The following is a 24,506-nucleotide window of genomic DNA, read 5'->3' on the forward strand; positions in this document are numbered from 1 at the left end:
TAACTACAATGTTTGGTAAATATTGGATGATATACTGGAGTTTGGGTGTGTCGCAGTGTAGGACAACGGACAACATGACCCCTATTTCATCTGCCATGTACATGTTAGCAGGCAACATAAAACTGTGTGTTTGTGTGCTGTATGTCAAATGTGTTTATGTTTGTATGAAGTGCCATGATTCTAGTCTTAATGAATTTAATAAAAAGTATACATGTCTATGTAGTTCCAATTAATTTAGTTTGTGATTTAAGAGAATACCTTGTAAAAAATAGAGGAAATGCAAAGAAAACTTATTTTCAATCATTAAAAGCCATTTCCCTTCCAAAATCACTTAATTAAAATGCATTGTATATAATCATCATCCTCATCAGCAGCAGCAGCAGCAACAGCGTCGTTGTCGTCATCATCATCATCATCATCATCATCATCATCATCATCATTCTATGCATTGCTGCTGCATTTGTTAAACAGAATAATTTTTCTATCTTTACCAACAGGGACATTGACGTCGACTCCTCTAACCCCAAATGCAATTCCCAACTACAGGGCACATCACTATATAATTCCTTACATAAGTTTTTGACCGGAATCCATGTTTCTACTTGAAGTAACATAATCCTTGACTCCACCATCATAAAAGTTCATGTCCAAGATATGTATCCTCAAAGCGTCATCACTAAACTATGATCATAAGGCAGAAACCATTTCTCTATTGTTGTAACAGTGACCGTGTCCCACATAGTACCCCACGTATGTCTCCACATTAACTTGCTATGTGGCATTAAGTCTCATCACTTAATGTCAATCCTTACAAAAGAAAAGGATCCGAAACCATTTTTCTGTTTGATCTTAATATATGTCATTTTTCATCTTTATACATTATTCCTAACATAAATTATTGAGTTGAGACCATTTCTCATTTTTTTAGAAAAAAGTGACCTTCACCCTTCATACCCCTAATACAATCAAAAGGTATGTATAGATAAATGTCATTTAAGTTTCATCACATCAATCAAAACTAAATGTCTTTTAGGGCATAGACAAAAGATGATAACTTTTCAAGAAAAAAAATTGTCAAAAAACTGATACATAAAATTTATATCGTTGTATACAACACCTTGAATCTTACTTGCTTATGTATCACATTGCTTTAACACAAGTGTCCTTTTTTCCAATTCCAAATTTACTGGGTATGTCTACCACGTAAATCACAGTGAATACAAATTTACCTATTTTTAAAATATAAGTTATTATGTTTGATGTCCGGATGCAGCCCATCCAAAAATTGAAAACATGGTTAACATGGTTAACATTTACATGGAATCATAAAATGCAAAATGCTGAATTTATTTCTTACCTCCAGCTCAAGAAGCATCTCAGAAATCTGGAATGTGTTTGATAATGTATGCTGTCCCAGGCTTCCTACACATTTTTCAGCTAAATCCAGTAGGGCCTTCCAAACCTTCTCTTTTTTCCAGATCTCTTTCTAAAAAACGCAAACAAGGAACATTTGGGAGCTTGCTAATCTATATTATGCATTTCAAAGAAGACTTATTGGTTCATTTCTAAAACAGTCACAAGACACCAATGCGGTAACACACTGGCGATGCTATTTAACAATCCTAAAATTTGAGCAAGTGACCCATGTTTATAATTCTCAGAGATATTTTTTATAAAAATAACTTGATCAAATTTCATGAAGATCAACAGAAACTATTACATTTGTGTGGTGAAAAATAAACATTCAAAAACACATCAGCTTTTTCTAAAATATATGTCTCAGAGACATAGTTTTTGACCCCAGATGACCCATCAAAGAAGCAAAATATAAAGATCCTGAAAAATATTATCATTGATTGCGGTGCTGAAGGGTCTATGGTGTGTGTGTGAGTAAAAACATGTGTGCTTGTGTGTATGCATGTAAACTAAACCATTTTTACTATCCTGAAATTTGGAGGGTTTTTTTTAATATCCGGCAGAAAAAACTATACTTTTGCTTAAATTCTATTATACTTTAATGTGACTTAGATATCATGCAGAAAAACAGTTGTAAAGAGTCACGAAAAAAAATATGAATTAATCACATGGAAAAAAAATATTGACATAGTAACCTAGTTTTTTACCAAAGCTGACCCATATTCACAATTGTTCAAAACGACATGGAGAAAAGTTTTCCGTCAAAGTTTCATAACAATTGGATAAAAACTTTTGACTTTATGACAACAAATGAATTTTTAATATAAAATATTAATTAAGATTTGACCTACGCAATTCGTTGTTGACCTGAGGTGACCCAAAAATTATTCACATTTGTTCAAGACAACATGTAGACAAGTATTCAGGCTATAGTTACTATATGACAAAAATGAATAAATGACATGGGAAAAATATTTACAAAGATTTGACCTAGTAACCTTGTTTTTAAACCTGAGGTGACATATTCACAAATGTTCAAAACAACATGTAGACGATGTTTCATTACAACTTGATAAAACTATTGACTTTATGACATGGTATAAAAACTTTAACACAGACTTGTTATCGGCTGCCCACCAGCTCGCCCACTCGCTTTTCGCCATTCGATAACCTATTACTTTTTATCAAAAATCTGGCTTGAAATAAACTAGAGCCATCACAGGGAGTGCTTTGGTCCTCAAATTATAACACTTTTTACAGGAGGTGCAAGTTTAAAACTTGTTATAAGTAAATCAGGAAAACTATACAACTAGAGACTGTGTTCTAGAAAAGTAATATGTCTCCCCCTTTCTAGGTATGCAATCTGTACAAGATTTTTTTAGGCAATTAGCATAGCTCACAACATATCAGTAAGAAAAAATATGTACGTCAACTATTCCCATAAAAAAATCTATAACTCATAAAGCTACCCAAGCTTATGTGCCAAAGACATGCACAACTATATTCAGTTACAATCACTGATGTGAAGTGTCAATGATTTCTGGCCAGTGGTTGCAAAGAAATAGAAAGGTGGACACAAAAATAACAATGGGAGTATCACATAAGCTACCTACACATCAAATTTTATTACTGGCCATTTGACCTAGACATCACCCCCTCAAAAGCAATCCCAAGCTAGCTCTTCACATAAGCTAACTACACATCAACTTTTATCAATATCCATCAATTCTTACTTAAGTTAATTGGGCGGAAACTATTGTTCTTTTTTTAGTTAAAGTGACCTTGACCTTGATTTCACCCCTCTCAAAAGCAATCCCAAGCTAGCTCTTCACATAAGCTACCTACACACCAACTTTCACACCATTGATCAATGCTAGCTTAAGTTATTTGGCGGAAAAGATGTTCAAGACAAGCCGGCCCACCCGCCTGTCGGAAAACAACATTCCCATTGTTATAACCAGGTTTTCAAACCTGATTCAGAAAATAAACAAACTTAAGAAAAACTCAAGAGCCAGTTTGCCACCTCGAATCAGCTAAGGGAAAAAACTTGTCAACCACCACACCTACCAATTAGAATTATTTTTTGTGAAGCATCAAGAATATGCAGCATAAAACTGTAGAAGCAGTTTGTTCCACAAACTGATGCATGAATAATTTTATAAAATTATTCTATTCTAATTGGACTTAAATCATCATGTGCTTACATTACTTGTAAAAAAGGCAAATTTGTTACATTAATATCCACCCCTGATTAGGTCAATTAAATGGAATGAAAATCAATCATTGGTGAAATGATGATTGGAAATGATAGCTTCTAAAGTAATTGTGCTTATGCTGTAGCCATAAGAAAAGGCATTGTAGATGTGTGTACATTTATAGTTTTACCTGAATGTTATCCTTCAGCCGAAATGATGACATAGTCCGTAGGGTAAAAGTCTGAAACCTTTGAGCAGGATTAATTCCAGTCAATAGTTCTCTTATCACTGTAATACAACCAGATTTCTTCATCAATGTAAAACAATTTGATTTTACAGTGTTTTACACAGTCTTCTTTAAAGTTGTTTAAGAGGATAAATTTCACCAAGACACAACCTTATGATGCATCAATAATTTTACAAAAATATTCTAATTGGACTAAATTTTTTTTTATTATCATGTGCTTGAACTTGTAAAAAAAATAATTGTTCAATTGATTTGATACTCAAACAAAATTAGGTTAATTAGATCGAGCTTTGGTGAAATGATGGCTTCTCAAGTTATTGATCAGATAAGATCGATATAAGATAATTGTTAGATTTAAAGGGCGAGAACTCTCAAGTGACTACAGCAAACTACAGCTGGTTATCAAACACGTCTGAGATATTATGCCAAAGAGATATAAATTTGCAATAAGGTGTCCTCAACTTATAATTCTTGCAAGATGCACAAATTTTAATTTTCAATTCCTTCAAGTATTTTTTAAATCTGCACTCTCACAGATTGAACGTTTTGACAACTTCTTTATTTTTTGTCATGGAACGGGGCATTTTTTGCGAAAATATATCTGGAAATCAGTCATATAAGACTGCTGACAAAAAATTAGATCGCAGATTTTTATATTTAAGAACAAAAAATAAGGTTTTATGCATTTTTCTTAAACCATCAGTAACGGTTTAAGTCATAAAACATTAATTTTCAAACAGAAATATAAAAATCGGCGATCTGATCTTTTGTCAGCAATTCTTTTTTTCATTGGTTTGCAGATATTTACGTAAAAATTTGCTCTTTCCAAGACAAAAAAATAAAAAGTTGAAAAATCGGTATATCTGTGAGAGTGCAGCTTTAAGTTCTGCTTCAGACAAAGTTGGTTGAAGAAAACGAAAAATAATAAATAGAAGAAGAATAATGACAAAAACAGTAGGTCTCTCTTTAGGCTGAAGGGGAGACATAATAAGAAGAATAACTAGAGCTATCATTGAATGTTATTTATTTATAACCCCACTAACCCAAGTGTCAGAAATACTGCCCGGATAGAACAACTAAAGGAATCAAGTGGAACATCTTTCACTGAAGGTAACGTGCCCAGAATTGTCAATAATGTAAAGATATGAGGGAGATTGGAAAATATTGCTGCTGTGATATGGAACAAACTATCTCCGTATGGTATATATAAAACATACTAAGTTCAGAAGGCTAATGTGACCTTGACCTAGAAGGTAGGAAAACGGGACTTGTGCGCGACACATACTCATTCTATGGTGGTCACTACAGCAAAATAATTTAAAATCCAACCATAAATGAGAAAGATACTGACTAGACACAACCTGTTTTCAGTAAAGCTTATATAGCAAAACATACTTAGTTCATAAGCATGTTGTGACCTTGACTGTGACCTTGAAGGTAGGGATAATGGTCTTGTGCCCGACATGCTTCATGTATGATGGTCATTTCTTCCAAATAATATTAAATTCCAATCATGAATGAGAAAGACATGGTCCGGAAAAAAATGGGACGGACCGACAGACGGTCAGAAATTTAGAAGGTTGCTGTGTGCTTGAACTTTAAGGAAAGGACATGGGTCTTCTTCGTGACACATCCTTATGCTATGGTGATCACTTTGGCAAAACCATTTCAAAACACCAACCATGAATGAGAAAATATGGACCGGACTCAAACTATTATCAGTAAGCTAATATAGCAAAACATCCTAAGTTAGCAGGTTGCTATGACTCTAACCTTTCAGAAAATGAATCTAACTTATCTATGATTTCATCTTCTGACAAAAGTGATAAGCTCCAATGCTCAGATGGCTTTCATTGCATTTGGTGTCTTGAAATATTCGAATGAAATATCAGTGCAATCAACCTTAATTTAAACATTTATTTACAATGATTCTGAAACAAGTTATAACACCATTAAATTACATTGGCCGCATGGTGCATGTAACACTTGTCCAGCTTGGTGACCACACTTAAGCGAAACACTGCACTGACTGGACAACCTTTTATAAATGAGTCATTGACCTTTCTTGAATATCTTGCAAGAACCCCAATTATGTACCATGATATGGCAGTATAATACACATGTTCTGACTGATGATATCCAGTTTTATGGACCATAGAAAATGAAATTTACTGAGACAAAGTTGTACATGTATGTCAGCTTACATGTATATCACTTTTGATGATAAATATCACATGCAATGGTTTGTCCTGAAAATTTAAACCAATTGAGAAGTGAGAGATAATTAAACATATAATAAAACAAAAGTTTCGAAAAGTATCATACCAACTCCAAAGTTGTGGTAGTCATGAAACTTGGTCAAACCCTGGAATGTTGTTGTTGGGAAGTAGCCAACAGTTCCATCAACTGGTGATGCAGTCATCAAGAGTTTAGCATTGGGCTCCTTCATTTCTCTTGCTAATCCAAAATCAATCAACCTTGCATTGTTGTTCAAATCCAGCACAATGTTAAGGGACTTTATATCCATATGCAAGACATCATGCCTGTAAAAATAAAACAAAAAAAATAAAGTAAATATCATAACAGCTTCACAATACTAGATATACTGAAAAGACATTCAGAACGTGGCTAATGAAATGGTTAAAAATAATAAAAAATAGAAAGTTTTACTGGAAGCACTGATATGCCACAAAACCAGATTTTAAATGGGCAATCAGAAAATATAGCCAATTCATTTCTTGTATCATTTAGGAAAAAGAAACAGCCTTTATCGTAATTTTAATCAAAAAGAGACATCACTGAAAATTACTTAAGTATTAGTACAGTATCTTGTGTGTTTAGTTTCCATCAGTTCTAACTTAAGTTCTTGGGCAAAAACCATTTTTCTATTTTTAATAACAGTGACCTTGACCACACCCCCCTCAAAAGCAAACCCAAACTAGCTCTTCACATAAGCTGCATACACACCATCAGTAACAGTGACCTTGACCCCCCCCCCAAAGCAATCCATCCCATAAGCTACTTACACCCCAATTTCCATTACTATCCATCTTTCTAACTTAAGTTATTGAGCGGAAACCAATCATCTATTTTTAGTGACCTTGACCTTGACTCTGAGCACCTCAAAAGCAATTCCAAGCTAGCTCTTCACATAAGTTACCTACACACTAACCTTCATTATTATCCATCATACCTTGACCTTAACCCTTCAAAATCAATCGAAAGCTAGCTCTTCGCATAAGCTACCTACACAACAACTTTCATTACTATCCATCAATGCTATATTAAGTTATTGAGCAGAAACCAATGTTTGACGCATGCCTGCTCGCCCAATGACATCCCCATTCTTAAAATTTAATTTTCGATGAAAATCTGGTTAAATATCAAGGGTCAATGAATAAAAGAAGATTTTAAAAGATTTCCCTATGTAAGTCTTTTAGGTCTGGGCCTTGCAGTTTCACACAAGTTTTGACCCAAGGGGCATGATTTGAACAAACTTGATAATGAAACCACTATATGATGCTACAAATTATCAAGGGTCTGGGCCTAGTGGTTTCAGACAAGATTTCCCTAGTATTTAAGAAACTTGCGAATCCCAGTTTAAACCCATGGGGCTTAATTTGAACAAACTTGGTAAAGCGCCATTACACAATGTAACACACAAATATCTGTGCTTCAGGCCTCATGTCAAGAAGATTTAAGTTGTTCCAGTCAAACAATTTTCAAAGGGCACCATCCAAGGAAGATCCCAGTGAAGTTTCATCTAAAGTTTTAGGGCCATGCATACTCAAGTTATCAGTCAGACAGGTCTTTAGACTTCATGGTCAACATGACTGTGATCTTATTATATTTTAATATATATATATATATAAAAATTGTATCTGAATATTAATCAATAAAAAATCTCGACTTCAATGGACTTTTGTTTATGGCCATGGTTCAAATTTTTGCACAATGATGCCATCAGCTCACTCATTGAAGAAATCAAGGCTATGACAATTCATATTATTTTATTTGAGAAAAACTTACCTGAAGTCCTTTACAGGCGTGTGCAAGTAATAAAGTGCAGAAGCCACTTGGTAGATAATCTTTAATCTCGTTTTTTGCAACATTCTAATACTGTTTGTTTGTTTTAGGAATATTAAATTTGTGTCTTCTTCAAGAGCCTTCAAGAGATTTCCTCCCTCAAAATATGGTGACACAAAATAGTAGTATCTGTTAAAATAATTTAAAAAGGTGTGTTTATAAAAAAGTACAAATATTGTAGGAAAGAAACGCAGTAATTTGCCATGTTTTAAGGAAAGTAACAGATAATTTCCATTAACTCCCTGTTTCTAAGTCTAGCTTGATCCCTGTTCCTTCACATTTTTCATCCTCAAATTTTGCATGTTGAAGCATTGTCTTACATGTATAACAAGTTTATTTTTAGAATCTGAGATGTTTAAGTTGCTATCACGTAGCACCCCTCTTTTTGGAATGAAAAAAAAAAGAATTATCAGTAGGACTGATGTACCAGTAACTAAAGCTTGATGAAGTGAGTTGAAAGTTATAAGTAATATAATAGAGATGGTCAAAGAATTGTTAAATTCAAGGCCCATAGCTCAAGAGCCTATGAACATTGCTAACAAGTTTGATCGTGATTAGATAAACAGAAACCATTAAGGTGAGTTTTTATTAATTTCATTAATTATTGACAATAAAAGGACTGTAACTCTGCAGGGAAGTTTGATGAAATGTTTTATTAAACAGACTCTTAATATAATGCCAATTAACATTGTGACCATGATTAGAAAAGATATGCTCAAGTTTTGAAGAAAGCGAAAAAAATAATTTGGTCAAGTTTTGACAATTCAAGGTCCATCACTCCAGAGTGAGTAATGTTGATATGGCTGTAAATTACTCACATGGGGAATTATGCTCATAAAGTAACCAAGCTTGAGAAGCAATCAAAATAAATGTTACTGCGCCAAGAAGGCAAACTCAATTTGCCCAATTACAATGGCCATAACTCTAGAGTGAATAGTGTACTCTGGCTGTTGACTTGTTATGCCAACACGTCACAGAGTATTACTATTAATAAAATAGTCCTCCATCATTATTGCTGGCCCAGGCAGACTTACACCAAAGATGTTTGTATGGTAATGACAGGTTTATTGAAAAGTACAAAACTAGGAAAAACATACCCAAATCTCACAGACTGATCCGTCAGCAACGCATCATGGTATGCAAGCAATGGCACTATCCCAAAATGAAGAATTCTGGATGCAAGCTTCTCCTGTGAAGACAATTGATGGATGCTTAAGGCTGATCATATTACCCTTCATTACCATTGCCTGAATTTGGAAATATATGTTGTGCCGAAATCCATTGGAACTAAATTTTGCAGGTCAAGGGTTTTAGCCCCGCCTTTGGAATATTTTATGGCCTTTTAAATGGACATCAGTATTGGCTAACAACAAGGCAACATAATTGTGTTTAATGACCAGTAGAAGCCATATTTGAAACTATAAGTATTTATATTTTAAGTAAATTTGAGGTACTCAGTTAAATATTAACATTGGCATTTTATTTGCTGAATGATAAAATTCTCATTCATTTTGCAACTGTTTGACCTGTCGTGACCTCAGGTGACCTTGACTATGACCTTTTGACCAACATTCTTATTTTGAAGCTACAGCAATGGAATTTGGACCATCTGTACAGTATTGTAAACAGATATCAATGTTGTGCTTGGATGACCTTGACTGTGACCTTTAGCCTACTTTCTTATTTTTGAAGCTTTTTAAAACAAATATTAATGCTGTGTGTGGATGACCTTCTTTCTGACCTTTTGACATACTCCTTATTTTTGAAGCTTCTGTAATGAAATTTTTACCATGTGTTTAATTTTGAGAACAAATATCAAGCTTATATATATATGGTGTGCAGCATTGTCAAATGTTCCTTTACCAATATTGTTGAAATTTATACAACTAGGTTCAAAATTGTCTCACCATGAGGATCACCTGTGTTACATAGAGCTCTATCAAAAAAGATATTGTAACATTGTTTAGTGAGCAATTTTGTATGCAGATTTTTGCAAGAAAGCAACGCTCTGACAAGACGCTGGTGAATCACTGCACTTAGATATCTTAGATATTTTATAGTCAATTAACAAATTTGTACGCCATATAACTGATTTCCAGTGCTATATGACTCTCGTCACTATATATGGAGAGAAGGTTTGACTTGTGTCCAAACATTAAACAAAGTTAGAAAAAAAAGTTTCTTGTTAGAAAAATATAAACTGGCTGAATGTAATCGAATGTGTATTCCATTATGGGACCATATCGGGTGTAAGCAATGCCGTGAAAATGTAAACAAAAAAGTAGATCCCGCATGTTCAGCCTATTTTTGGAATAAGAAATCATTCAGCTTCAAAGCCTGTAAAGAGTGAAAGTAGCCCATGGTCTGAGATGGTATAATCATGATTTTATTCACTGATATGTGTGAATAAAAGGAAAAATGCATGTTACACTGAGAAGTCACTACCAATTACATGCAGTTTAATATTCCCTATAACAGCATGCATGTAAATGCCAGCTTGTTTACATGTTTCCTTTGGTGCTCACTCACCTGGGTCATGCATATGTAAAATTTCGTTAGTGTAAATAAATAGGATCGATTCTTATTTTTCATGAGTACCCGCAGTATGAATGCTTTGCCATGATTTTGCAAATTTTCATAGAAGCGCTAGCATGCTTCATAGATTCTCACTGCAATAATGCTCAACAAATCAATCATAATCAATCCTTATTTTTCATAATGACAATATCCAGAAACTGTTAAAAATATAACAAGGGAAATTATAGGGACAAGCCTGCAGCTGAATATTTAACCAGGAACTTATTTAAAAGCACTATAATCGAAGCCTGTTAAAATATAAAGTGAGGCATGCAAGACAACAAACGCAAAGTACATAGCACTAAAACACAATTAACATTGGGGTAACTGCTTTTGAAACAAAACTTACATTTGTGACATATCTCATCCTATCCAAATCATCTTTATCTATGTGCAATTCCTTAATGACCACTTTAGTGTTGAAACCTGAAATCGTTTTTGACGCTGAAAAAAACGAATAAAACAACAAGATTCTTATCAAAAGACAGGCATATAGACAAATATAAAAAAGATGGATAGCACTGGTGTGTTGAATAAAATAATGGACAATCCTCAATGCTTGGTGACTAAGATGAAATTTATTATAAAACATTTAGGATTACATTTTCTTGCTGACAACTTTGATGTAAATGCCTAATACTTTCCGATGTAAAAAGCTAGACTCCGGGACCAGTGGATGGGACCAGTTTATCCATGACTGGCACTGTTCAATAAATTACCTAATAAGATACATATTGTTTATTGAAAACAAATTGTGAATACAAAGAATATGTTGATAAAGTTGAAAATGGTATTTTTTCTTCCATTAGGTTATCATTCTGCTCTTTTCACAAGTTCACAAGTTAGAAATTGAAGTCAGCAGATATACCGGTATTGCGAGAGGAAATAGAGTAACGCTCATGCTGTAACGCTAATGTAATTGAAAATGAATACCATTCTTTATTATCCTGTAGTAAATTTAGACACCTAAGCTTAAAATACCTAAACAATAGAATATCATGGCCAAATTTAGATATGTTTAAACGCATTATGTTCAGCAAAAGAACAAATTAGATAGCAATCTACATCAAAGAAGCCATGAATTAAAGAAATACTTTCCTTGTACAATAACAATGTTCCTAATACTAATCTTTGTTTATTTATGTAATTTCTCTCTAAATGTTTAACAATCTATATGGTTATATTTAATTACATAATGTATATTTATTATTATTCAGTTACTCTCTACAGTTGATTTATGCTTTTGGGATAATCATGTTTTGTAATAGCCAAAGGATATTTTATGATGATTTGCCAATAAACTTTGAAACTTGTTATGTTTTACATAATGTAGTTTCTTAAAGCTTGGTTTGAAGTGTTTACATAGACAATAGACGATGCATGATGGATGACAGCTTATCACTATACCTCACCATGAGCACAAAGTGCTCTCAGGAAGGCTTTGTATAAACAAGAACATTGTAGAACAGCTGGCTCGACTAAACACCGCTTTGTCTTAGAAATGAATGCATCAATGTGTAAGGAGTATGTGCCTATCAAAAACAATAAAGAGGGCCATGATGGCCCTAAATTGCTCAACTGAGTAAAAGTGTTTGACCTTTGTTACCACTATACAAGGTAACACAACAAATATCTCCTTTTATATAAACAAACATATATCTATGTTACACATTGACCCTCTTTGAAGGGCCAATTTTGAACCCAGATGACAATTTGACAATGCTCCACATCAAATATATAAGTTTGTTATTTGTTCTCAAAACTGTACACATTTCATAACAGTAGCTTCAAAAATAAGATAGTAGGTCAAAAGGTCAAAATCAAAGTCATCAACACTCAACATTGATATTTGCTTTCAAAACTGTATGCATGATCCAAGTGTCATTGCTGTACCTTCAAAATAAGAAAGAAGATCAGAAGGTCAGAGTCAATGAAGAGCTATGGGATTGCACAGTGGCTGTCTTTTGTGTGTCTGTCGGTAAACAATTGCTTGTGAACAAAAAATTATTCACCTCGGGTTAAAACTCGCAACCCCCAAGGCTCCTGTGGACTTATGTAGGGAATCTTTGAAAATCTTCTTTTCTGAGAGCAATGGAGTTTGGGCCATGTGTACAGTTTTGAAAACGATATCGATGTTGTCCTCGGATGAACTTGACTTTGACCTTTTGACCTACTGTCTTATTTTTGGAAGCTACAGCAATAATGGTACAACTATTTGTACAGTTTTGTAAACATATATCAATGTTGTGGTTGGATGACCTTGAATGTGACATCTTCACCTACTTTCTTATTTTTTAAGCTACAGCAATGACATTAGGACCTTATGTACAGTTTTGTAAACAGCTACCAATGTTGTCATTGGATGACCTTGGCTTTGATCTATTGAACTACTTTCTCATTTTGGGAAGCTACAGCAATGAAATTAAGACCATATGTACAGTTTTGTAAACAGCTATCAATGATGTCATTGGATGACCTTGACAGTTAGCTATTGACCTACTTTCAATAGTAGAGCTACAAATCAATCATCCTTCTTTAACGACAGGACTTGATACAGTTATCTGCATACTGACAGACTTGATACAGTTACCTGCAAACTGATCGGACAAAAAGATTTTTCAAAGTTTAATCTATCTTGACTATAAATTAATTGGTTGAAGTATAAAATTTAACTGTTAATAATTGTTTATAATACAATAAAGTAAGTTTCTTAAAGTGAATCAACATCTTTAAGTAATTAAAAGCTTTCAATCTATTCAAAATAAATAAAAACCAAGACACTTCAGATTTACAAACAAATATTTAAGTTACTCTACCTCCAAAATAGACATACCCAGTTTTCGTTGATTATACATGTATTAATTTTATGTTTATAAAAGATATATTAATTACACAAGCAAAAATAGGATGTGTATAATTCTGTACAATGGTCATCTTCAATGGAAAAATTTGATTATTAAATTGAATTCTGAGTAAAAAAAATGAACATCTACAAAATAAAGCAAAAAATACTGTAACCTATAAATCTCTTAATAGAACTAGAACTCCGCGAGTCGGATGTGTCGCCTGACGAATTATTTACTGTCGACATTATAGCTGTTAGATTGGCATTTTATTCATTTATAGACAATGATGTTGCCATTTAACTTTCAAGTGTAGGTGGCATTTGAACCCTCAATCAGATATACCTACGGAATAAGTTTCAGGTTGAAACCTCCTATAGTTTACGAGATATGCCACGGACAAAACCTAAGCAATAAAATTAGCAAAGGGCAATAACTCTAAAAATATGGCAGCAAGAGTAACGGTTCTTGTGCACTGCACTTGCCCTCAATGAGATCTATCTAGCTATGAAGTTTCAAGTTGATACCTCTTATGTTCTTCAAGATATGCCCCAGACAAAACTTTAAGCATGAAAATTAACAAAGGGCAATAACTTTAAAACTAAGAAAGCAAGAGTTACTGTTATTGTGCACTGCACTTGCCCTCAATGAGATATATCTAGCTATGAAGTTTCAAGTTGATACCTCTTATATACTTCAAGATATGCCCCGGACAAAACTTTAAGCATGAAAATTAACAAAGGGCAATAACTTTAAAACTAAGAAAGCAAGAGTTACTGTTATTGTGCACTGCACTTGCCCTCAATGAGATCTGTCTAGCTATGAAGTTTCAAGTTGATACCTCTTATATTCTTCAAGATATGCCCCGGACAAAACTTTTAAGCATGAAAATTAACAAAGGGCAATAATTTTAAAACTAAGAAAGCAAGAGTTACTGTTATTGTGCACAGCACTTGCCCTCCATGAGATCTATCTACATATGAAGTTTCAAGTTGATAACTCTTATATTCTACAAGATATGCCCCGGACAAAACTTTAAGCATGAAAAATAACAAAGGGCAAAACTCTAAAAATATGGAAGCAAGAGTAACAGTTCTTGTGCATTACACTTGCCCTCAATTAGATCTATGTACATATGAAGTTTCAAGTTGATACCACTAATAGTTTAGGAGATATACCCCGGACAAGCGAAAATGGGACGCGGACGCCGCCGCCAACACCGCCGCCGCCGCCGACAAAAGTAACCCCTATATGTCGTCTTTTCAGGCGACACAACAATAATTAACTAAGAAGTGACTATTTTGAAGAATTTGTCAAGTATAAAATCTATTTCATTGTTTCTAAACAAGATAATAATTCCAAAAGTGAGCTCCAAAAGTGAGCTCCAAGAGCAAGGGAGACAAGATTTGCTGCCCTTGCTTCTAGAGTAAACTTTACATAACTATCAGATTTTAACAAAATATGTTTCTTATGTTATTTTATAGTTAACTTGTAATCGCTGGTAGGGGCCAGTTTTGACCCCCAGGGCATGATTTTAACAAACTTGATACAGGACAAGTTTATGAAAATATGATGATACTCACAAAATCAAGGGTCTTTGGCCTACAGATGCATACAAGAAGATTTTCACCATATAAGTATGTAAGCAACTTATGATCCCCAGAGCTGGCCAGTTTTGACCCCAGTGGCATAATTTGAACACATTTGGTAGACAATGTAACACACCAAATATCTAACCTCTAGGACTCGTATTTCAGATAATATCTATTTATTCAACCTAAAAGTGTGATAGCTGTCAGCAACTGGATGAAGAATGAAATCCATTTAACAAACATAATTTGGGTTAATATACCAAGTTGCCCTAAAAATTAACCAAATTTACTTTCCAAGTCAATCAAGGGCCATAATTTGTAAGTAAGATTAACAGGGTTTTATATAACCCAATTGGTTGATGGCCTCCAACAATTGTGTGGAGGCTGAAGTCCATTGAATGATTGGTATATGATTAATTTTAAATCTTAAACAAACTAAGTCATTAAGGGCCATAATTTGTTTTTTAAGAAAATATGAATTATGTAACTTAATTGTGTGATGGCCTTGGACAACTGTGTGAAGTATAAATTTCATTGAATAAACAGTATTTGAGTTAAAAGTGAAAATGCCAAGTTGCCCTAAAACTTTAACAAAGTTTATCAAGGGCCATAACTTATATTTAGAATAACATGGATGTTTAATCTAATTGTAAGATGGTCGTCAACATTTGTGCAAAGTATATTTAATGAAGGGTATAGGAGTTATTAATGAAAATCCCAACTTGCCCTAAAATTTAAAGTTATGGAACCTAATTGTATGATGGTCCTGGACAATTTTGTTACTTATAAAGTGAATTGAATGAACAATATTGGAGTAATAAGTAACAAGAGCTGTCACAGAGACAGCGCGCTCGACTAGTCCGCTGCTTTTCAGTGTATGGATTGAAAAGTTTTGGCGAAACATGCATGGATCACTGTTAGATTAGATTTCAATGCAATACATGATGTGCTGAGATATTAACAAATGTAGTTACATGGAAAATTTCAACCAGAATTTTTAAGTCTAATAATAAAGGGCCATTATTTGCAAAATACAGTTATCTATTTTGGTTATTCAATTATGTTGGGTGGTTGAATACCATTGTATAAAGTCTCAATGCAATACATCAAGTAGGTGCTGAGATATTATCCTATGTGTGCTAACATGCAAGACCGTAACCAGAATTTCTAAGTCGAATAAGAAAGGGGCAAAAATTATATGATATGAAAGATAGAGTTATCTTACTTAAATAAAGAAGAAGGTTAAATGGTTGGGAGCCTGTGTGTAAAGTTTCAATGCAATACATGATGTATTTGCTGAGGTATTGACTTAAAAGTGGTTACATGCAACTCCTTAACCAAAATGTCTATGTCGAATAAAAAAGGGGCCATAATTTGAATTTAATGAAAACTAGAGTTATTTAACTTGGTTAATTAAGTAGGTTGGATGGTTGCGTACCATTGTATCAAGTCTCAATGCAATACCTCAAGTAGTTGCTGAAATATTTACCTATGTGTGCTTGCACGCAAAACATTAACCAGAATTTCTAAGTCGAATAATAAAGCCCTATTATTTGCATTAAATGAAAACTAGAGTTATATAACTTGGTTAATTAAGTAGGCTGGATGGTTGAGTATCATTGTATAAAGTCTCAATGCAATACCTCAAATAGTTACTGAGATATTAACCTATGTGTGCTTGCACGCAAAATCTTAACCAGAATTTCTAAGTCGAATAATAAAGGCCTATTATTTGCATTAAATGCAAACTAGAGTTATCTAACTTGGTTAATAAAGTAGGTTGGATGGTTGATTACCATCATATGAAGTCTCAATGCAATACCTCAAGAAGCCTCCTTATTCTTTGAATAGTCTTAGATAAAAGGAAATAAAACCAACTTACTTGCAAATACTCTGGCACCTTTGGTTTTTGCCAATTCTTTTGCTTCACCGAGTTTCATGATATCTTCTATTTGAGATTGGTCGAGACTGATAAGACGTCCGTCAAACAAATCTTGTTTAATCCGTATCACTATTTCTGTGTTAAGCCTTTCTAAAGATGAAAGCTCATTTGGTGGCATCTTAGCGGTAGTAATCCCTAAACGTACCTCATTATGCGGTTGTATAGCTCGCGTGTCTCCAAACCGTGACTCATTTTGAGGTTGCGCTCCAAACTGTCCATCATTAGCCATTTGAGCATCCGGCACATTCTGTCCCGGCAGGTTTTGAGCGGCAATTGGCAGGCTAGTGTCCATAGGTTCACTCTCCTCAACCCCTGATTCCAATGAACGAGGTTGCATGGCACGAGTTCCACCTGCTCCTCCTCTCAGTGCGTATGTTGGCGCAGGTGGACTGAAAAATTAATTTTTATCTACCACTTTTCTATTTTAGACATATACTCTACGGTAGTTACATGTGTATTCATTTTATATTTGATAAATTTATTATGAACAATTTGACATGCATATATAACCTTTGAGAATGTCAATGCTAGAAGGATAACAATACTTGCAATATGTATCTGCTTGTACAGCGTGTGTATACCATGTGATCAATTGCGTCATAAATGCTACATCGGATGGCAATATTTGGCTTCGAATGAAGACTTTAAACAAAGATAACTTTCCTATTTATTCACCATTTTAAATGAAACAAAGGGCAGTCAACGGCGCTTATGGACCCCACCTTCGGTCTATCAGCAGAGTTTGATTGAGAGTGTAGTTTCTTAATATACTTCCACAAACCTTTTCACAATACGGCCGTCTGGCAGAGCACTGTCAAAATATTATTTTGGAAACAGGTTTGTCGAAGTGTCTGATGAAACTAATTACCATATCAAACTCCCGTAATAAAATGAAGGCGTGGCTCTTTAAGAGGCATAGACTGCCCTTTGTTTCATTTAAAATGGTGTAGTAAAAGAAAAGTTATCTTTGATTTAAGTCTTCATTTTAAGCAAAATGTTGCCTTCTGACGTAGCATAAATAATGTAATTTATCAAGTGGTATACACACACTGTTGTATATAAATTGTTGTTTTTTGTGTAAATTTGGAAGGAATTATTCTTATAAGAGAAACAATATAAAAAATGCTGAAATTCAATTATTTATTTTCTTACTTTAGTGCCTCTACTTCCATGGGTTCAGGGTCCATCAACGCCTCTGTAAGTGATTCAATAATATATTAACACGGAAATAAAGTATGTAATAATGCATTATGTTCTTTCTTATTAGAGGCAAAATTCGGGACACTTTTTTCTCAAGAGTTATTGGTTCTTAAACATTGCCGTATTGACGCAGTAAATATTAGTACCAAGTTTGATGTAAATTTATTCTACCTTTATTGGTCAACGTTAATTTTTAAAACATTGACGACAACAACACAAAGGCATAATTGCATTCTTCGAAAAAAAAAAGAGGGCGCTGAAGGCCCTGAATCGCTCACCTGATCCAAAATAGATCATCAACAATAACATTTTGATCAAGTTCCATGAACATATGGTCATAAATATGGCCTCTATAGTGTTAAAATACTTTTCCTATTATTTGACCTGGTGACCTAGTTTTTGACCGCACATGACCCAGATTCAAACTTGGCCTAGAGCTAATCAATATAAACATTCTGACTAAGTTTCTTGGACATAAAGTCATAAATGTGACATCTAGAGTGCTAACAAGCTTTTCCTATGATTTGACCTAATGACCTAGATTTTGACCGCACATGACCCAGATTTTAACTTGACTTAGAGATTATAAATATAAATATTCTGACCAACTTTCATAAAGAAACATTTATAAATGTGACTTTTAGAGTGTTAACAAGCTTTTCCTTCAATTTGACCTGGTGACCTAGTTTTTGACCGCATATGATCCAGATTAGAACTTGGCCTAGAGCTAATCAATATAAACATTCTGACTAAGTTTCATGAACATACAGTCATAAATGTGACCTCTAGAGTGCTAACAAGCTTTTCCTATGATTTGACCTAATGATCTAGTTTTTGACCACAATTGACCTAGATTTAAACTTGACTTAGAGAGTACTAATATAAACATTCTGACCAACTGTCATTAAGATACATTTATAAATGTGACCTCTAGAGTGTTAACAAGCTTTTTCTTAAATTTGACCTGGTGACCTAGTTTTTGACTGCACATGACCCAGATTCGAACTTGGCCTAGAGGTAATCAATATAAACATTCTGACCAAGATTCCCGATGATTCAGTCATAAATGTGACCTCTAAAGTGCTAACAAGCTTTTCCTATGATTTGACCTTATGACCTAGTTTTTGACCGCACATGACCCAGTTTTAAACTTGACTTAGAGATAATTAATGTTAACATTCTGACCAACTTTCATGAAGAAACCTTTATAAATGTGACCTCTAGAGTGTTAAGCTTTTCCTTTAATTTGACCTGGTGACCTAGTTTTCGACCACACATGACCCAGAGTCGAACTTGGCCTAAAGCTAATTAATATAAACATTCTAACTAAGTTTCATGAACATACAGTCATAAATGTGACCTCTAGAGTGATAACAAGCTTTTCCTATGATTTGACCTGGTGATCTAGTTTTTGACCGCACATGACCCAGATTTAAACTTGACTTAAAGATTATTAATATAAACATTCTGACCAACTTTCATGAAGATACAGTCATAAATGGGACCTCTAGAGTGTTAACAAGGTTTTCCTTCAATTTGACCTGGTGACATAGTTTTTGACCGCACATGACCCAGAATCGAACTTGACCTAGAGAGTAGTAATATTAACATTCTGACCAAGTTTCCTGAAGATACAGTCATAAATGTGACCTCTATAGTGTTAACAAGCTTTTCCTTTAATTTGACCTGGTGACCTAGTTTTTAACCCCAGATGACCCAATATCGAACTCATTCAAGATTTTATTGAGGGTAACATTCTGACCAAGTTTCATTAAGATAGTGCCCAAATTGTGGCCTCTAGAGTGTTAACAGTCAAATTGTTGACGACGGACGACGACGGACACAGGGCAATCACAATAGCTCACCATGAGCACTTCGTGCTCAGGTGAGCTAAAAACAATAATGAAGACATTTCATGATAACAGTTCTATTCTAAGTACATTAACAGTTGTGATAATCATCAGAACGGATCATAAACTTAATAAATGCCACTTGGTATAGCAACAGTTGTGACAATCATCAAAACTGATAAACTTTACCAATGCCACTTGGTATATTAACAGTTGTGACAATCATCAGAATGGATCATAAACTTTACCAATGCCACTTGGTATATTAAAAGTTGTGACAATCATCAAAACAGATCATAAACTTTACCAATGCCACTTAGTATATAAACAGTTGTGACCATCATCAAAACAGATCATAAACTTGATCAATGCCAAATCCAAGTTGTGACAATCATCAAAACAGATCATAAACTTTACGAATGCCACTTAGTACATTAACAGTTGTGACAATCATTAAAACGGACCATAAACTTTACCAATGCCACTTGGTATATTAACAGTTGTGACAATCATCAAAACAGATCATAAACTTTACCAATGCCACTTAGTATAGCAACAGTTGTGACAATCATCAAAACTGATCATAAACTTTACCAATGCCACTTGGTATATTAACAGTTGTGACAATCATCAAAACTGATCATAAACTTTACCAATGCCACTTGGTATATTAACAGTTGTGACAATCATCAAAACTGATTACAAACTTTACCAATGTCACTTGGTATATCAACAGTTGTGACAATCATCAAAACGGATCATAAACTTTACCAATGCCAAATCCAAGTTTTTCTCTCAGTTCTTCCCAGTCAATAGTTACAGAATTGCAGTCCTTCATTTCTTTAAGTAGGGCCTTAAATGTGGCCTTATTTGCATTCCTCTGTTTCCAATGTTGCAACATGTTGTAAATCTGCTCTACAGAAGAATACCCATGGTCAAGTTTTATTCGTTCAACAGCAGGTCTTTTCACGTCCAACATGGCGGCCAAGAGTTCCCATCCGCTGCCAATGGATGGAGCAATGCTGACTAACTCACGGTCACTGGGCACTTTGTCTAGTTTTTCAAGAGTGGAAGCAGATCTTGAGCCTAAAACAAAACAAGAAACGCCGCAATGCAACGAAACCAGGTTTTTAATGATTGACAGAAGAACTTCAGCCTGTGTCTGTTTTTTCTTTTTTTAGTAACAGTGACCTTGAACCTAGGGACCCCAAATGCAATCCATTGAAAGGTATCCATAAACTCTTCCTTAATACCAGGATATGTCAACCCTAGCTTAAGTTATTCAGTTTCAACCATTTTTCTATTTTTAGTAACAGTGACCTTGTCCTTGAATCTAGGGACCCCAAACGCAATCCCATGAAAGGTATCCATAAACTCTTCCTTTATACCTGGTTTGGTCAAGATATGTAGACCCTGACTAAAATTATTCAGTTTCAACTGTTTTTCTATTTTTAGTAACAGTGACCTTGACCTTGAATCTAGGGACCCCAAAACGCAATCCCATGAAAGTATCCATAACTCTTCCTATAGACCAAGTTTGGTCAAGATATGTCAACCCTAACTAAAGATATTCAGTTTGAACCATTTTTCTATTTTTAGTAACAGTGACCTTGACCCTAGGGACCCCAAACGCAATCCCATGAAAGGTATCCGTAAACTCCTCATGTACACTAAGTTTATTCAAGATATGTCATCCCGAACTAAAGTTATTTGGTTTCAACCATTTTTCTATTTTTAGTAACAGTGAATTTGACCTTGAACCTAGGGACCCCAATCACAATCCCATGAAAAGTACCCATAAACTCTTTCTATAGACCAAGTTTGGTCAAGATATGTCAAGCCTTACTAAAGTGATTCAGTTTCAACCGTTTTTCTATTTATCGTAACAGACACCATGACCTTGAACCTAGGGACCCCAAACGCAATCCCATGAAAGGTCTCCATAAACTCTTCCTATAGACCAAGCTTTGTCAAGATATGTAATCCCTAACTAAAGTTATTCAGTTTCAAACGTTTTTCTATTTTTAGTAACAGTGACCTTGACCTTGACCCTAGGGACCCCAAACGCAATCCCATGAAAGGTATCCATAAACTCTTCCTATTGACCAAATTTGGTCAAGATATGTCATCCCTAACTAAAGTTATTCAGTTTCAACCATTTTTCTATTTTTAGTAACAGTGACCTTGACCTTGACCCTAGGAACCCCAAACGCAATCCCATGAAAGGTCTCCATAAACTCTTCCTATAGACCAAGTTTAGTCAAGATATGTCATCCCTAACTAAAGTTATTCAGTTTCAACCATTTTTCTATTTTTAGTAACAGTGACCTTGACCTTGACCCTAGGGACCCCAAACGCAATCCCATGAAAGGTCTCCATAACCTCTTCCTATAGACCAAGTTTGGTCAAGATATGTCAACCCTTACTAAAGTTATTCAGTTTCAAAGGTGAGTCTGACGCCGCCTGCCTGCCAGAACAACGACATTCGCCATTCTAATAACCAGGTTTCACTATGTGAAAACCTGGTTAATAACAGAAAAATGAGTCAATGGTCAGATGTAATCATATAAGCTAAATTTGTCCTTAAAGGCCTGGAATATATTGTTTCAAAGAAATACGGTCAGCTGAGAATTAAGCCTCTTTGGTAGGAAGGGAGGATTTCACATTGTAACTGATCAGATGTATACACAATTCAAACTGTCTGCTTGTTTTTGAAAGAATCTCAAAGTGGTGTATTGATAACTCATATAACAACAACAATCTTATTAATTCTCATTCGGAAGAACTGTCAATCATCCTGATATCCTGAGGGTATTTTAAATCTCGTAGCAGACAGCAAAAACTTCTTCTCAGCCAGGGAAGGATGCTCATATTTTCATAAATAAAGAATAACATACTTAAGAACACTTAATAACATTTCAAAGGGGAATATGTGCAAAAAAATAAAAGGTCAGAAAATAAGACATAAGATAATAAAACAAACTTGATGTGTCGTTACTTTACATATTAGTTACCAGCCAGCAGCATTAAACTTTCCAATGACGCCAAAGTTACATGGGGTCATCAGGGTCCCATTTCAATAACATATCTTATTTGACGGGATGCAAATGAATGGCAAAATTGATATTAGAATATTCGGTAGTTCTTTCGATCGAATATTCGATAACCAAAATGAATATTTAAGAAATGTAGTAACTTACAGATGTTATTTGCTACAATAATAGCCGGGGCCTTGAAATTTTTAATCTTACGCCTAAGGATCTTGATTGAAATGGGCCAAAAGGGCCCCATTAAGCATCTTTGTGAAAATTCTCAAATTAATGAATAATTCCTAATGTTTATCTAAAATGCTCTCTACTATTCGTTAATTTTATTCGTGAGGATTTATTATTTAAACCATTTTGTTGCTTATTTTCATATTTTTGGTGAACAAAAACTTTTACTTTCTGTTAATTTAGCTTAGTAAAAGAAACAATATTCCCCCAATTTAAAAATATAACCGAAGTTGTTATGTGAATAGAGCCTCCAGCATCAACATTCAACATTTTAATGGTTAATTAATTTTTATTCAGGGCCTATATTTATAGTATATCTTAACTTTTAAAACAAATATTTAAAGTTGATTTTAGAATTCAATATAATAATTGAAATTATTTTCAGATATTATTAAGTTATTATAACAAATGACCAGTGAAATACTTAATTTAGCAAACTGACTTTATTAAGGAATTGACTTAAGATGTTTTATGAATACTAGTCCAAAGTCTTTAAGGTATCATTTCAGGAGTATTTTTAAGGTACCATACCGGGAGCATTTCTGCATGCCTGTTGTAGTTCCCGTTTCTTAAGCATCCTTTGTCTTTCCTCTTGTATAGTTTCAGCTCGGTTCTTCTCTCTGTAAAGCTCCTCTTCTATTTCATCTAATAATTTTTTTAATTCCTTTTGGTCAGATTCAGCCAAACACTCCTTGAATATTTTGTACCCTTCAACACCTTTCTGGCTGATTTTGCTTAACAAAATCCGGTTTTGCATCGAAGAAGTAAGAAGACCCTATTATGCATAAATGAAGGTTTAACTTAGAAACAAAATCAAAGTTTTTTCATTAAACTGAAAATTGACCGACACTCTAGAGTGAAACTGCTGAGTCTGACGTTTGTTATAAGGATAATGTAAGCATCATTCAGTACACAGTACCTGAGCTTCAGAAAAGAAAAACATAAAAATTATGTATAAGAGATAATTAGCTTCACAATTGAGCTATATAAATGAATATACAGTAAATTATATAAAGCAGAGCTTAATGATGATGGGAAAATCTTGGCAAATTTCTGACCCGTATATCTTTGATCTGCTCATAGCCAAGCAGTCCATCCCTCTCAAGAAGATCCAGAACCTCCTTTGGTTTTATATCATTTACCAATCGTCTGTGGGCTCGGTTCAATGCCCTCCTGCATGTATCTGAATCTGACAAAAGATAAATAATGCTCTATAGTATTCTTTTTGTGAAATAAATCTATTTCATTCTTATAAAAATCATATGTTTGGCATCTTGGCAGCT

At 34.2% G+C, this 24,506-nt stretch overlaps 1 protein-coding gene across 3 annotated transcripts in view; it reads right to left on the bottom strand.

Annotated features, from left to right (window-relative positions):
* LOC128231463 (serine/threonine-protein kinase PrkC-like) overlaps positions 1-24,506 on the bottom strand; it is a 48,395-nt gene that overhangs the window by 18,251 nt on the left and 5,638 nt on the right. For 2 of the 3 annotated variants that reach the window (XM_052944322.1, XM_052944321.1), the window contains exons 3-13: positions 24,282-24,412; positions 23,755-23,998; positions 20,720-21,034; positions 18,051-18,093; positions 16,839-17,287; positions 10,871-10,965; positions 9,042-9,133; positions 7,888-8,073; positions 6,184-6,401; positions 3,802-3,899; positions 1,358-1,486 (exon numbers count right to left, since the gene is read on the bottom strand). In XM_052944322.1, the coding sequence (XP_052800282.1) occupies positions 1,358-1,486; positions 3,802-3,899; positions 6,184-6,401; positions 7,888-8,073; positions 9,042-9,133; positions 10,871-10,965; positions 16,839-17,287; positions 18,051-18,093; positions 20,720-21,034; positions 23,755-23,998; positions 24,282-24,412 (2,000 nt within the window). Of the gene's footprint in view, positions 1-1,357; positions 1,487-3,801; positions 3,900-6,183; positions 6,402-7,887; positions 8,074-9,041; positions 9,134-10,870; positions 10,966-16,838; positions 17,288-18,050; positions 18,094-20,313; positions 20,326-20,719; positions 21,035-23,754; positions 23,999-24,281; positions 24,413-24,506 lie in introns of those variants that run through there. The other variant, XM_052944323.1, reaches the window with a different exon arrangement.

The sequence above is a fragment of the Mya arenaria genome, chromosome 4 (assembly GCF_026914265.1).
Source record: "Mya arenaria isolate MELC-2E11 chromosome 4, ASM2691426v1".
NCBI lineage: Eukaryota > Metazoa > Mollusca > Bivalvia > Myida > Myidae > Mya > Mya arenaria.